This window comes from Anguilla rostrata, chromosome 2, assembly GCF_018555375.3.
Source record: "Anguilla rostrata isolate EN2019 chromosome 2, ASM1855537v3, whole genome shotgun sequence".
Lineage (NCBI taxonomy): Eukaryota > Metazoa > Chordata > Actinopteri > Anguilliformes > Anguillidae > Anguilla > Anguilla rostrata.
Genome location: NC_057934.1, coordinates 67,097,354 through 67,111,755, shown reverse-complemented (window position 1 = coordinate 67,111,755; position 14,402 = coordinate 67,097,354). Strand labels below are relative to the sequence as shown.

The 14,402-nt window shown below is 50.1% G+C and overlaps 1 protein-coding gene across 3 annotated transcripts in view; it reads right to left on the bottom strand.

The window, feature by feature from the left end:
- Nucleotides 1-14,402, bottom strand: part of septin9b (septin 9b) — an 85,377-nt gene that overhangs the window by 43,377 nt on the left and 27,598 nt on the right. For 2 of the 3 annotated variants that reach the window (XM_064324179.1, XM_064324182.1), the window contains one exon: nt 3,096-3,728. In XM_064324179.1, coding sequence (XP_064180249.1) covers nt 3,096-3,728 — 633 coding nt within the window. Of the gene's footprint in view, nt 1-3,095; nt 3,729-14,196 lie in introns of all 3 variants that reach the window. The other variant, XM_064324181.1, reaches the window with a different exon arrangement.

Sequence of the window (14,402 nt, the reverse complement as noted above, 5' to 3'; positions counted from 1 at the left end):
AAGCCTTTCGATCCGCACCGCGCGCTAAATAGCGCCAGTAATCAAACCCAAATGTGTCAGATGCTGCTGCTTTTCAGACATCTTGAAAATTCTCCCCCCCCCCCTCCCCCCCCGCCCCCTACTGGATTTCCCACCGCCCCCAACCCCGGCCTCCCGCTTACAAAGAGGGGACATTTTGAGCCAATGGGCTGCGGAGGAATCGCAGCACTGACGGGCAAATAACACATCTGCGCTTCAATTGCACAAGCCCATACGAGTATCTCTACGGATAAAACAAAAAAAAGTGTGGGTATCTTTATTGCTTGCCCATTATCTCCCTGTGGGAATTACTCACTCTGTGAGTTGTGTTAAACCATATCAGCCTTCTGCACATTACCCGGCACAATCTCGTTCCTGTCTGTATTAATCATCGAGGTATGAGTTTTTCTGAAGCACTGTGAATCTCATTAAGAGACCCACAGTGGCGTATTAACGCATGGGGTCAATATATGACTCCTAAATTGTTTTTTTTTTTGTTTTTAAAAAAAAAAGGAAATTCATGAAGAAATATTACAGTTTTAAATAAATACATCAAGGCATGCTCTAAACCACACATACAACATAAAAAATGCATTGGCGTGGGGACAGAGTGGAGACAGACAGTGAAGGTAAACGCCTCCACCTCCATTTCACTGCTGATCTGGCTGGGGATGAAGGCCTAGACTGTCACAGATCCTCGTAGCTCTGGCCTGTCACAGACCGCCAAAACCCTCGGAGTGAAAGCGCCGCCCCGTACCCCCACATACCCCCTCCTCACGGGACAACCACAGCCCGGCCTGGCAAACACGGGGAGGTCCCACGGTCCTGGGCTGCCACTGTTTTGCTGTGTAGGTTTTTTGGAGATGCTGCAGTGTGTTTGTGCACGTGCGCTTTGCTGCGTATTTCTCGGTGTGTGGGTGTATGGAAAGAGAGAGAGAGGCGCTCTGTGGTTCACCAGTCCCTCCCAGGGCCGGGCCTACAGAGCCATCTGAGCAGCAGGGTTTCCCTCGAGTTGCCCCTCACTGCACCTGTGCCCAGCCCCAGCGTGCGCAAGGCTGCCTTTGGTTTTTTTCCGACGATGAGATTTCCAAAATGCAGCTGCGCCCTGCCCCCCCCCCCCAGCTCTCCACCCCTCCACCCAGCACTCAGCCACTGTAGCGTGTGGTCTACTCACATCCCTCACCTCTATTCGTGCCTCACGAATTCACCTTTTTTAAGTGAGAATCAAAGAAATGGTTCCCCACAGAACAGTCCGGACTGTTACGCGTCATTGCACGGGCAGCAGCGAATCGTCTCCAGCCCCTGACAAAGCCGCAGCCCAACTGACGAGTCATTTAGAGCCTCTGGTTTCCGTGGATACAAATGAATCGTGAAGGTTAAGGCAAACAAACATTTTTGCGGAGGTCATTCTGTGGTGCACCCCATCCTTTCCCTAAATACACTTTGGTGAGAAAAAAGAAAAACACCACACACACATCGTTTATAAGGGCATTTCCGTGTTTGTTCTGGAACTCTTCGTGGTCGCTAGCTGGCTGTACCATATCTACACTATACGCTGCCTTTGTGGCATGACTGCAATGATCCTTCTCTCTCTCTCTCTCTCTCTCTCTCCTTCTCTCTCTCTCTCTCTCTCTGTCTCTCTCTCTCTCTCTCTCTCGGACTGTTTAGTGAAAATCAATATTTATGTTTAATTTTCCAGTTGAAACAGATCAACCTCTTCTTATCTTGTTCAAGCGCAATCTCCAGGCCTCTGTGATATTTCTCCCGTGCCTCCGCTGCCTGCCAAGACTAAACAAAGCGGTCCATTAGAAACCTTTGGAGATGTACCCCCATCCAGGGTCTGCCCCCCCCCCCCCCCCCCCCCCGTCTAGTTCACGACACATTAAAGGGAACTCTTCTCTTTTTTTTGTTCTTTTTTCACCCCATAATTTGTCCTTCTCCACAGCCCGCCGGGGCCTCCGCGGTTTCTCCTGCGCCATGTGTGCTGAAGCTCGTCGGCCTGCGCACGCCTCGCCGATCTCCCGCCAACATCAAACGCCGGCCAGAGAAACCCCCCCCCCCCCCCACTAACCCCCCTCCCCCCCGCCCCCGCCCCCGCCCGTCGCCACGGTTAACTTCACGCAAACAGCTTTTCCTCGATGCCAGGCCCTTCTGAAAGATAACACCGGGACAGCTGACCACCGAGATCTCTCAAGGCCGCCCCAGCCCAAAGCGGCGCCCGGGCTTGGCGGTTTTATTCGAAAAATATTTTTTCAAAAAGGGAGCTCGCTAATTTAAAGATCACACGGGGGGGGGAGGGCCCTCTGGCTTCACATCGGCCCCTGCATCTCGCGTTAGAGCCGTTCCTCGGGGGGGGGGGTGACTCATCTGACAAGGCGCTGGAAGTGCTGAGCTCGTTCGTTGCCATGGAGAAACCGCCATTATGGCTATCCCTGGGCCCGCGTGGAGGAAAGGCCCGGTCAGCGAGACCCACTGCTGTGAGCACAGCTCCACCACTCCATTATTCACTCGCTTCACAGAGGCATTCCTCCCCTCTTCATCATCTCCATAAAAGCCCCGCCACGCTTACTTCTGGCCCCAGCGACTGGAGTGGAGCACAACTAGAGCTAAAAAAGAGAGCTGGGATAGCATCACACACTGCCCCGGTTCATTTTTCATGCCTTAAAGTATGCCTTGTGTGTCCGTAAATGCCCTCTTTCGTAGAAAAAAAAATTGTTTTGAAAGCATCGCAGCGGTTAGGGGCATGGAGTGCCACTTCAGACTATGAAAGACGCTCTTGACCACATCCCACTTCAAAGCCTAACAACAGATCAATTAGTCAGGCTGGCTTGGTTAGCTCAGCATGGAAGGTGGTTATTCTTAGATTATTATACGATTAAGTCTGCGCAACGGAGAGCCAATGAAACTTGAAACAGACCACTGTCTAATAATCATGCAATGCTGCCAATACGACAAAATGCAAAAAAATGAATCAAAAAGATTGATTTCCAAAAGGGGCACCAATAGCGATTGAGATTGAGATGAAGACCCACGCGGCCAGTAAAGACGAGCAGGCAAAAGGAGGAGGCGGGGCTTACCGTCAGGACTCCTGACGCGGATCTCCGAGCCCAGGGGCGGCGCTTTGTGAGCGAGGTGGGCGGAGGATACGCCGGTCGTCACGGCGACGCTGTTGACCGGCGGCTTGGCGGGAGCCGGCGCCGGCGTCTCGGGGGCCCTGACGACCGGGCTGGCGGGCTCCGCCTTCCTGTGAGCGGGTTCGGGGATCCTGGAGGTGGAGGTGACGGCGGTATCGGGCCGCCTGACGGGCGGGGGCGGGGCCTCCTGGGGGCGGGCCAGGCTCGGCTCGGCCCGCCGGGGGGCCTGCTCGGGGGCCTTGCTGTGGCCCAGGACCTCGGGCCTCTTCAGGCCGAAGCGGGAGACGGCGGGGCCCGGCGAGCCGTCCGCCTGCTTGGACGAGATGTCGATGGAGATCTCCGTCCGACGGGACACGGGCTCGGGCGTGCGCTCCGCCCGCCGCGCCCCCGGTTTGGGCGAGCGTTGGAAGGCCCCCTCGGGCCTCCCGCTCAGGTCCGAGTTGCGGGGCCCCCCCGGCTCCAGGTGGCGCTGGGCGGGCGAGGAGGCGGGCGCGCGCAGGTTGTGCGTCCGTCGGACGAGCGGAGAGTGGTGCGCCGACGCGTCCGCCTCCTCCACCTCGAACGACCTCTTCAGTGCTGCGGAGGCAGGTACAGGTGGGGTCAGTCACTCGCTCACAAACAGCCCTGCCACAGCACCTCCAGTACCAAACGCACTGACAGCACTCACACTGTGGCAAACATCATAGTATTCACAGGACCTCACATACTTGCATACTTGCGCTGGCAGAGTATTTTCTAAATGTTTACTGGGCACAAGAATAATATTTATCACACAGTGCTAACAGCATTTTCCTGAAAAAAAAAATATTCTAACTATATTCCATTACAACAAAAAAAACCAACTTCTTTTTAAATGAATGCTTATGCTACAAATGCATTCACAAACACGTCGTGTGTGTTTCTGTGGCGTCCATGTTTGAAGCTGAATACAAATCACGACACGTAAACAAAGTGTTGCAGGCGATGCTGTAGGTAAACGTTTCAGTCGAGAGCAACAGCCAGCTTGTATCGCCACGCTGCCGGACTCACAATTCAGACAAGCTTCCCTCTGCTACAAACAAAGTCCCGAACATCAAGAGGAGCGCTGGGAGGACAGCCCTTTCCCTCAGCGTAAGCGAGCGCGGCTCCCCTCAAAATGTGCACAAATCACTGGGCGAACCGCGAAGTCAAACAGCCGCCTACCGTACAAAACACCCCATGAGAAGGGCCCGAAGTTTAAACACTGAATATGGCGAACAGCGGAGACGAGCCCGCGCCGTTCGCCGGCTTGCAGAAAGGAAGTCCACCCCGAGGACGGAGCGACTGAAACCGCGAGCCAGGTTCGAGATTCCGATTCGACGCGGGGCTGAGAGTTTGGACACCGACCGATTTACGTTGTCGTTTCCTCGAGAGGCTGAGCGAGCTCATTTCTGGCAGGTTTTCGACATCAGGGCTGGACCTGCGTACCCACGGGCAGGCCAGGACCTCACCCTTCCCCCCGCCTGAATTAGGGACAGGCAAGGGGACGGTCCCCCAGCATGCTCACTAACAGCCCGTAGCTGGGAGCAGAGCAGTAAGAACAGAGCAGCGGAGTGTAGCACAATGGGTAAGGAACTGGGCTTGTAACCGAAAGGTTGCAGGTTCGATTCCCGGGTAAGGACACTGCCGTTGTACCCTTGAGCAAGGTACTTAACTGGAAGTGCTTCAGTATATATCCAGCTGTATAAATGGATACAATGTAAAATGCTATGTAAAAAGTTGTGTAAGTCGCTCTGGAGCGTCTGCTAAATGCCTGTAATGTAATCCATCTCTCCAGGACCCTTTCTTTAAACCCACTGCTGTACGGGTACAGTATAGGCACAGATCAGATCGAACCTGTCCAGTTCCATCAAAAGGTCTTTGAAAAAATGGCATATACATCTGAATAAATGATATTCATCGTTTTAGTGACATGTTCCCTTGACATGTTTCTGTGAGTCTGGCTTGCCTGTTTACCCTCTTGGAGAGTCACTGTACAACCCAGTCAGCCATGACACCATTTCAGATTCTCTATTGGGAAGCTAACCAAAATATCTACAGTCCAGTCTGTCCTTTAACAGACCAAACATCTCATATTCTAATAAAGTTTTTATGAAGTGATTCACAGCGAGCACAAATTGATTTGTTCTTAGTTTTAAATTATTTAAAAAACCTTCCTGTTTTTCGCACATTCCTTCAGGCACCACAGATTTGTTTAAAGATTTGTTTTTGAAGCCCCCAGTCACAAGAGAAACGGATACAGCAGGAGTGGGGATTGCACTAAAATATCACACAACGCCTTTTTTTTTTCGCAAGCAGAAACCAAAAACGCTAAGAGCTAGCACTTCTGCGACCGTCGATAAACAGACCCCCCGCCCCACAAAGAGTTTCACTTCCGTCGCGAAAGCGCCCTTCTGCAAGGGTCCCGAGATTGGGATGGCGGTAGCGGGTTCAGCAGCCCCTGAGGACGCAGCAGTGGCGCGCACCATGGCAGCGTGACGCAGCCATACGAGCACGTGAGCGCAGCCCCCAGTGAGCGCAGCACCATGAGCGCAGCCCCCCGTGAGCGCAGCCCAGTAAGCGCAGCACCGTGAGCACAGCCCCGTAGCAGCCTACGCAGCACGTGAGCACCGTAGCGCACAGTGAGTGAGACCGGATTGCGTGCGCTTTAGATAGTGATAGATATGTAGCTAGATATAGATAGATGATGATAGATATAGACGTAGCAGTAGTAGTAATAGATAGCTTCTTTATTCAGTGCCTCAGAGCGGTCGGCTACGTGCGATGCGAGCTGTGGCTGCGCTCAGACAGGTCGGTTCCCGAGGCGCATGACCACGGACCGCGCGTCAGTGGTCATCAAGGGCTACGCGTTCAGTAGTGCTTAGTAGCGTTCAGTAGCGCTCAGTAGCGCTCAGTAGAGTTCAGTAGCGTTCAGTAGCGCTCAGTAGCATTCAGTAGTGCTCAGTAGCGCTCAGTAGCCTTCAGTAGCATTCAGTAGCACTCAGTAGCATTCAGTAGCGTTCAGTAGCGTTCAATAGCACTCAGTAGCGTTCAGCAGCCTTCAGTAGCATTCAGTAGCGCTCAGTAGCATTCAGTAGTGTTCAGTAGCGTTCAATAGCACTCAGTAGCGTTCAGTAGCCTTCAGTAGCATTCAGTAGCGCTCAGTAGCACTCAGTAGCACTCAGTCCTTCAGTACAGTCAGCGCACTCAGTAGCTTCAGTATGTTCAGTAGCTCAGTAGTTCCGACACGAGTAGCGTCAAGCTTCAGTAGTATTCAGTAGACGTCAGTAGCATTCATTAGCGTTCATAGCGCTCAAGTAGCGCTCAGTATGGTCAGTAGCATCAGTAGATTCAGTAGCCTCAGTACGCATAGTCAGTAGTTTCATAGCTTCAGTAGTGTTCAGTAGCGCTCAGTAGTTCTCAGTAGCACTCAGTAGCGCTTAGTAGCATTCAGTAGCATTCAGTAGTGTTCAGTAGCATTCAGTAGGATTCAGTAGCATTCAATAGCACTCGGTAGTTCTCAGTAGCACTCAGTAGCGCTTAGTAGCATTCAGTAGCATTCAGTAGCATTCAGTAGTGTTCAGTAGCATTCAGTAGCATTCAGTAGCGCTCAGTAGCGCTCAGTAGTGCTCAGTAGCACTCAGCGAAGACAGACTTTCAGCAGCAGCAAGCACGTGTCTGCTCGGTCTCAGCACCATTAAAATCCATTCATAAATCTGCAGTTCCTTCAGGTAAATGTGCATCCCTCTACTTCGGATACTACAACGCAGGGAAAACGCACTGCATATAAATATATCTGCTGATATACACGCATCCTTCACATGTCCCAGCGGCACAGTTTGCACTGAAGTGGCAATGCCCTGCCCTAATGACCCGTGCATTTTCTGCATGATTTATCCATAAAGGAAGCACACGCATTCCCAGAGGATGTCGTAATCTATGAGAGGGCTTTGTAACCAGCTGCCACTGCTGCTGCTGCTTGATCACTAGTGTGATGAGCAAGCCTACAGGAAAAGTCCTGAGTCACCTCAGCGGTCAGAAACAACCGCGCCCCCCCCCCCCCCTTCCCAAACAGAAACGTGTTCCTGTGCATCCTCCTCCGGCCTCACAGAGAAATTAAACACCATCCCCGGGGTCGTTTCCCTGGAAACGCTGCCGGAAATCCATCACGGTACGGTGAATGAATGATGGGAAACGGGGTCTTTGTCCGAACGGAACGGCTGTGTTGTCACCGGTGAGTCGCTGAACACCTGTGCGCACACGCAGCCCTCTGTTTTAGGAGAACCCCCCCCCCTCCTGCAGCCCAGATGGCCCTCCCTTTATGCACTCCCCTGCACTGACGCTGACCCACATTAGCCCCAAAACCACTCTGCCCCAGGACATCCAGGACCTCTGTCTGATAAAAGTGTGGTCCTAATGACAGAGGGACATAGGAGAAGGAGACATTTAATAGCGCTAAGAAAACACCATAAAAGCCTCATGTAAAAATGATAGCAAACTACTGGCCTTTACAATAGCAAACTACTGCAACCAAATCCCCCTAACACTGATGGAAAAAATGCGTAAAGTATTCTCAAGGTTTTAGTCGTTCGTTGTAAAAGCATACTACAATGGACAAGACGGTGAACATACTTCTTATCTCGATGAGTGCAGTGTCTGACGTGCACTAAGGGTGAGAGTGGGGAAGAGGAAGAGGATGGAGTGTAGCACAGTGGGTAAGGAACTGGGCTTGTAACCGAAAGGTTGCAGGTTCGATTCCCGGGTAAGGACACTGCCGTTGTACCCTTGAGGAAGGTACTTAACCTGCATTGCTTCAGTATATATCCAGCTGTTTAAATGGATACAATGTAAAACTGCTATGTAGAAGTTGTGTAAGTTGCTCTGGATAAGAGCGTCTGCTAAATGCCTGTAATGTAATGTAATGTAATGTAATGGAAGAGGAGGAGGGAACCTGTCTGTCTCACAAAGAAGTGGCTTTCGTTCGACCAGCACACACAGTGGGCTCCGCACAGTCATATCAGCCTATCAGAGGCAGGCTCAGATGACAGGCCACATCTGAGGGCTGAGGTCATCTCTAAAGCACAGACACCCACCACACTGAGAGTGACAAATGTCGCACCTATCTCTCTGTGTGTGAAAGGGTTAGGCAGCCTGTGAGTATACGTGTGCTTGTGTGTGTGTGCACGCGCGCATCTTCTACTGAAAATGTGCTTGCGTCCCAGTTTGTATGTGTATGTTCCTGTTTAAATGTCACAGCCTGAAGGAAGTGCCAGCGCACAACAGTGAAGCGAAGCAGAAGAGTGTAGAGCTGGAGTTGGTTTTGAGGTTTGAGCCGTGCCCAGATCAGCTCAGCTCAGCTCAGCTCAGCTCAGCGTAGCATAGCATAGCATAGCGTAGCGCAGCAAGCTCAATGCAAATCACTGTGGGCAGACGTGCAAGTAATAATTATGAGAATATGACATGGGAACCCAAGCCCCAAGCCTTTATGAAGGTAGCCTGTGCAGCTCAGCGTAGCATAGCGTAGCGAAGCACAGCGAGCTCAATGCAAATCACTGTTGGCAGACGTGCAAGTAATAATTATGGGAATATGACATGGGAACCCAAGCCCCAAGACTTTATGAAGGTAGGCAGTGCAGAGTGCAGGGCCCGCAGTGCTTTGGAAGCATGAGAAGGGCCCTGGAAGTGCGCGAATAGCGGGAGCCGGGCGGTGTTTGGGGTGGGGGGTTGGGGGGGGGGGGGCAGAGTGGAACAGAGGAGCACAGCCCGAGGCTGTGCAGACAGGCTGGAGTCAGAGCTGTTCTACTCGCGCTCCGCACACACACACACACACACACACACACACACGCCGCAACATTGTGAGGCCCTGTAAACACACTGCGTCTATGAGGACCTGGCAGGCATCACGCCTTTGTATAAAAAAAAATAACTTAAAAAAAGCCTCTCTACAGCGCAGCTTAAAATGAGCACACGTCTCCTCACATATACCGCCACCCTAAATCCCCCCTGCGTTTGCTGCCAGTCTAGGGCACCGCCACAAACGCCTGTTTGTGTGTGTGTGTGTGTGAGTTTGTGTGTGTGTTTGTGTGTGTGTGTGAGTGTTTGTGTGTGTGTGTGAGTGTGTGTGGGTGTGCGTGTGTGTGTGGGTGAGTGTGCTTGTGTGTGTGTGTGTGAGTGTGTGTGTGTGCGTGAGTGTGTGTGTATGTGTGTGTGTATTTGTGTGAGAGTGTGTGTGTGTGTGTGTACAGATGATTCATTTCTCCAACTCAGTTGGTTGATAAATTGATACATTGCCTAATGTCCCTGTATGGTAATATAAACGTTAGTGTACTTCCGCATGTAACTCCACAGAGCTAGGGAGTAGGCTGACACAGCCCTCTGTAGAAGCGTGGTGGATGCAGTGTGAACTCAATGCCAACTGCATGGTCTTTCTCTTCGGCTAAACTTAAAAGCAAGGCTTTTTCACCATGTTAGTACTATCGATTCTTTGTTTTTCAAAATGACACCACAGACATTCTTATGACACATTTCTTGACAGAAATCACACGACGCTCCAATTCTGTCCAGTTTCTGGCAGCAAGGCCTGATGAATCACGCAGCCAAGAAACAAACTGAAGGGGACTGTACTGAAAGGGAAGCCCACGCTCAGACATCTCAGACCCGGTCAAGACTTAAACCATACGCTCGCAGTTATGTGACAACATGCTAACGTTTCGCTTGTTCGGCAAGCTACCAAATTTAGGGCTCGGATTCCACTCTCTTTCCCCGGCAAGAACACAGAGAGCAGGGCACACTCCCTCTGTCCAGGAAGGAATCCGGAGGAGAAAGAGGAGTTCCAGCAACACACAGCTGTGGGAAACGTGCACATTCTGGAGAAGGGCTTCTCTGTGCTCGTAGAACATGTTCGCATCCTCGCCTTTTTGATCCCAGAAAGCTACATTTCATATACATCATACAGTACGAGGCCAACTGATATGAGTTTATGCCATTTATTCCAGTTATTACTGGAAAAATAAGCTGAACGTTTTTTATATAGAAACAAAAACTGGTTCCCATCCAGTCTGACAATTGTTTAGCCAATCAGCTTAGTATTAAAGGGCAGTGTACTACACTGCACTAGATTTATTGGCGTGTGAATTCGGTGCAAATCCAGAGGGCTAAGTGTAAGGGCAAGGGCTTCAACGGCTATCCCCAAGAGGACCAGCAAACCGAAAGCACGTACTCTGCAAAGAGACAGGCTGTACTGGCGGGTCCTGAACCCCCCACTACGCTCAGTGCAGGGACACAGGAAACATCCGCTGGCTTACCGGCGGCCTCAGGTGATAAGGACGGAGACGAGCGTGTAACGGGTTGTACTGTCCCTTTAAGGACGTACGAGGGAGCCAGGCTAGGGCGCCTGCGCAGACTCTCTCTGCCAGAGAAGTCAAGAAATCGGTCACGGTCAGACCGAATTATCCCGTGTACTCTCATTTTCCTTTATTGTCAGTAACGCGACGGCCCTGTTGGTCCTCTTTGTCGTTTTACTAACCTAGTTCATGTATGACACGGTTAGTGTGCCGTAGAGGCCAGGCACGGTATGGCCAGCGCTACATTTTTAGCAAAGCTGCATCTTCCAGCAGTACCGCCGGTCTGTTTGCCCCGCGTCTTCCACGGCCAGCGACAACCAGCCCACCCGCAAGCCGCAAGCCGAAGCGTCACAGGCGACTCCTACCCGAGGGCGGGCTGTGATTGACGCTTTCCTCGCGCCGCGCTTTAAACACGTGAGCCGTCGCCACGCCGACGCCGCGGAGTCCAACTGGGCGTCCGACGATGCTGCCCTAGTGATGCAACGCGCCTACACAGCCAAAGCTGGTGTAACTGACGCGTAAAGACACCGCAGTGTGCAGTGTGCGAGGAGGGAAGTTTGTTTCCACAGCCAGGGCGAACACCTGGTCTAACCACACCATGCAGCACTGTCCGCCTCCTCAGTACGCTTACTTATTTCACTGCATACGAGAGGCAGACAGCGTAACAGGCCTAAACTGAGGCCAGAGGAGGGTGGGGGTAGGGGGTGGGGACAATCTAACAGCAAGGGGTTAACAGCAGCGTGCGTCCTCAGTAATCTAATCACGATCCCGTCCGGCTCTTTATCTTCCCACAGACGCTCCACTATCACTGAGGGTGAGTTCAGGTTGGTTCCACCTGGTCGCAGATATAATCTGCCAAAATGCAGGACCAATAGATTTAAGTATTCATTTGTTCCTGCTGCTGTTGGCCTTTTGAATAATATTACGTAATTCTACGTTTTTTGTGTGAATTGTTTGTGTGTTGACTGGTGTGTGTTGACTGTTGATGATGTTTGTATTTACTGCTGACTGTGCAACAAATTGCCCCTCAGGGATAATAAAGATTACCTTACCTTACCATACCATTGTGTGTAAAGCCACAACAGATCTGGAGAGAAACACACACACACACACACACAGTGCCCTGGACACACAGGCGGAGGTTAAAAAACACACTGGCAGGCCTATTTTAAGGCCACGTTAAAGACAGACCAAAGCACTGAAATACTTAATTCGGTCCGTCTGGCTTCTACCCCCCCCCCCCCCTCCCCACACACACAATTCACACATTGGACGGAATTTCCGGTCCCAGCACACAGGCTCTTGTCCCGTGCCAAACTCGCTCTGTCTCAGGCAACACGGGGGGACTTGTCATAGGTAACACGATCGTAACACATCCCAACGCAGCAAGGAAGACTAGAGATTCACACTTTCGCAGGTAATCTAGCCCTTCTTACACAAATGCACACTAAAACACCATCTCCACTCACACAAATGAATACTAAAACACCATCTCCACTCACACAAATGCATACTAAAACACCATCTCCACTCACACAAATGCATACTAAAACACCATCGCCGCTTATACAAATGCATACTAAAACACCATCTCCACTCACACAAAGGCATACTAAAACACCATCTCTACTCACACAAATGCATACTAAAACACCATCGCCGCTTACACAAATGCATACTAAAACACCATCTCCACTTATACAAATGAATACTAAAACACCATCTCCACTCATACAAATGCACACTAAAACACCATCTCCACTCATACAAATGCAAACTAAAACACCATCTCCACTTATACACATGCATATGAAAAACAACCTTCTCCACTGATACAAATGCACACTAAAACACCATTTACACTACAAATGCATACCAAAACACCATCTCTACTTATACAAATGAATACTAAAACACCATCTCCACTTATACACATGCATACTAAAACACCATCTCCACTGATACAAATGCACACTAAAACACCATCCCTACACAGTAAAATTTCCAGTGTTAATTAAACTCTAACAGATAGTGGTTAGAGTCCCTCAATGGGGACCAAATGTTATCTGTTACAGTTGAATTAACACTGGACATTTTACTGCGTACCCTCCCCAATGAATACTAAAACACCATCACTACTAATGCATACCAAAACACCATCCCTATACTCACCTACATATCACACACATACAGTTAAATGCAAAGGTATTGGGACAGTGACACAATTATTTTGTTATTTCGGCTCAGTACTCCAGCACACTGAATTTTAAACAAAACTAATCCAATGTGCTGGAGTACCGGGCCGTAATTCCGGCGCGGATCGCTGTGTTTTATGGGATGCAAACACCCGCGAATTAAATTTTCCAACGTCCAACGTGCTGGAGCACAGAGCCAAAACAACTAATATCGCATCACTGTCCCAATGCATTTGCATTTAGCCGTATATAAAACCTATACTCCCACAGATTTCACACACACACACACACATGCTAAAACACAGTCCCCATTCCAACAAATAACACAATGTATTCCCACAGTAGTGCTAAGTCAGATATGCCAGATAAATTAAGTCATAAAGTAAGTCATTCCTTGCCACTACTGGCAAACAGACAGAGAATAAGAGCACTGGCTGGAAATTTGACACACTGGATACGCACACACACACGCTGAATGAAGTTGCACAACTTTTTGTGACAATGTGTTTCGACATCGCAGCGGGCTACAAATATGACACTTCATTTTATATGTTACATTTTGTTTTTTTCAACTTTGTTCGCATAGCTTTTCAAAACCAAAAATGTATTTTCATTCAGTTCTTTACAGCAATTCAGGAGAGAGAAATGCCCGGAACAGCCCCAGACTAGCTGGCATTGACAGAGACTATGGCACAACACAAGTGCTGAGGTATTTCAAAGAGGAATTTAGGGGAGGAGGGAGGAGGGAGAAGAAAGAAAAAAAGAGGAGCCATGTGCTCTGATATCAGAGAGAGCAGAGCCTGTCAGGCGTCTCACAGCTGTGGAAAAAGAATAAGACAGGAGGCAGAGGAGGAGGAGGAGGAGGGGGAGGAGGAGAGGGGGGGATGAAACGGAAAACGGACGCCAGCATCGCGGAGATGAAAGATGAGCAGAGACGGCGAGCGCTGAGCGGGGGGAGCCGGGGAGCCAGATGTTAGCCTGCGGACTCAATCAGCTGGGGAGAGATCTCTCCCAGAACCGCCCCTCTCGTTTATCTGAGCTCTGAGACTTCCTCTCCCGCCCCGCCGTCGGTGCCGTCCCGCTTCCAAAAAAGCCCAGGGCCGGTAAATCACCAGCGCCGCTGCACTGGAGTGAACCTGGCACCGCACGAGCACACGATCTGCCTCACACACACACACACCACACACACACACACACACATACACACACACACACACACACACACACACACACACACACACACACACACACACACACAACACACACACACACAACACACACAACACACAACTCAGCTCAGAGAGAAGCTCCGTTTCTACACAATCCAGAGATTGCACACGATGTGACGTCCTTGAGGAGATACACACAAAAAGCCTCAAGGCAAAATAATTTCATCTTCTGGTTTTGGTGCTTCCAAAATATATTCAATAAAAGAGTTTAAGGGAGACAACATAGTAGTATATACATAATAGTAATACATCAAAATGATAAAGATTTTAAAAGACCAACCTTCAAAATCAGATATAATTCCATCCAAGTGAGAATTGTCAGTGGAATCAGACATCTTTTTTTTTCTTAAATGTCAGGATATAGGAATCCCTTCCCAACCAAGGAAACGTTTTGGAGAAGCTCTCAAGATTTCAAAACAAATCCCAAATTAGGAGGCAAAGTATTAAAAAAAAAAAAAAAGAAAGAAACGTCTCAGAGATCCAAGC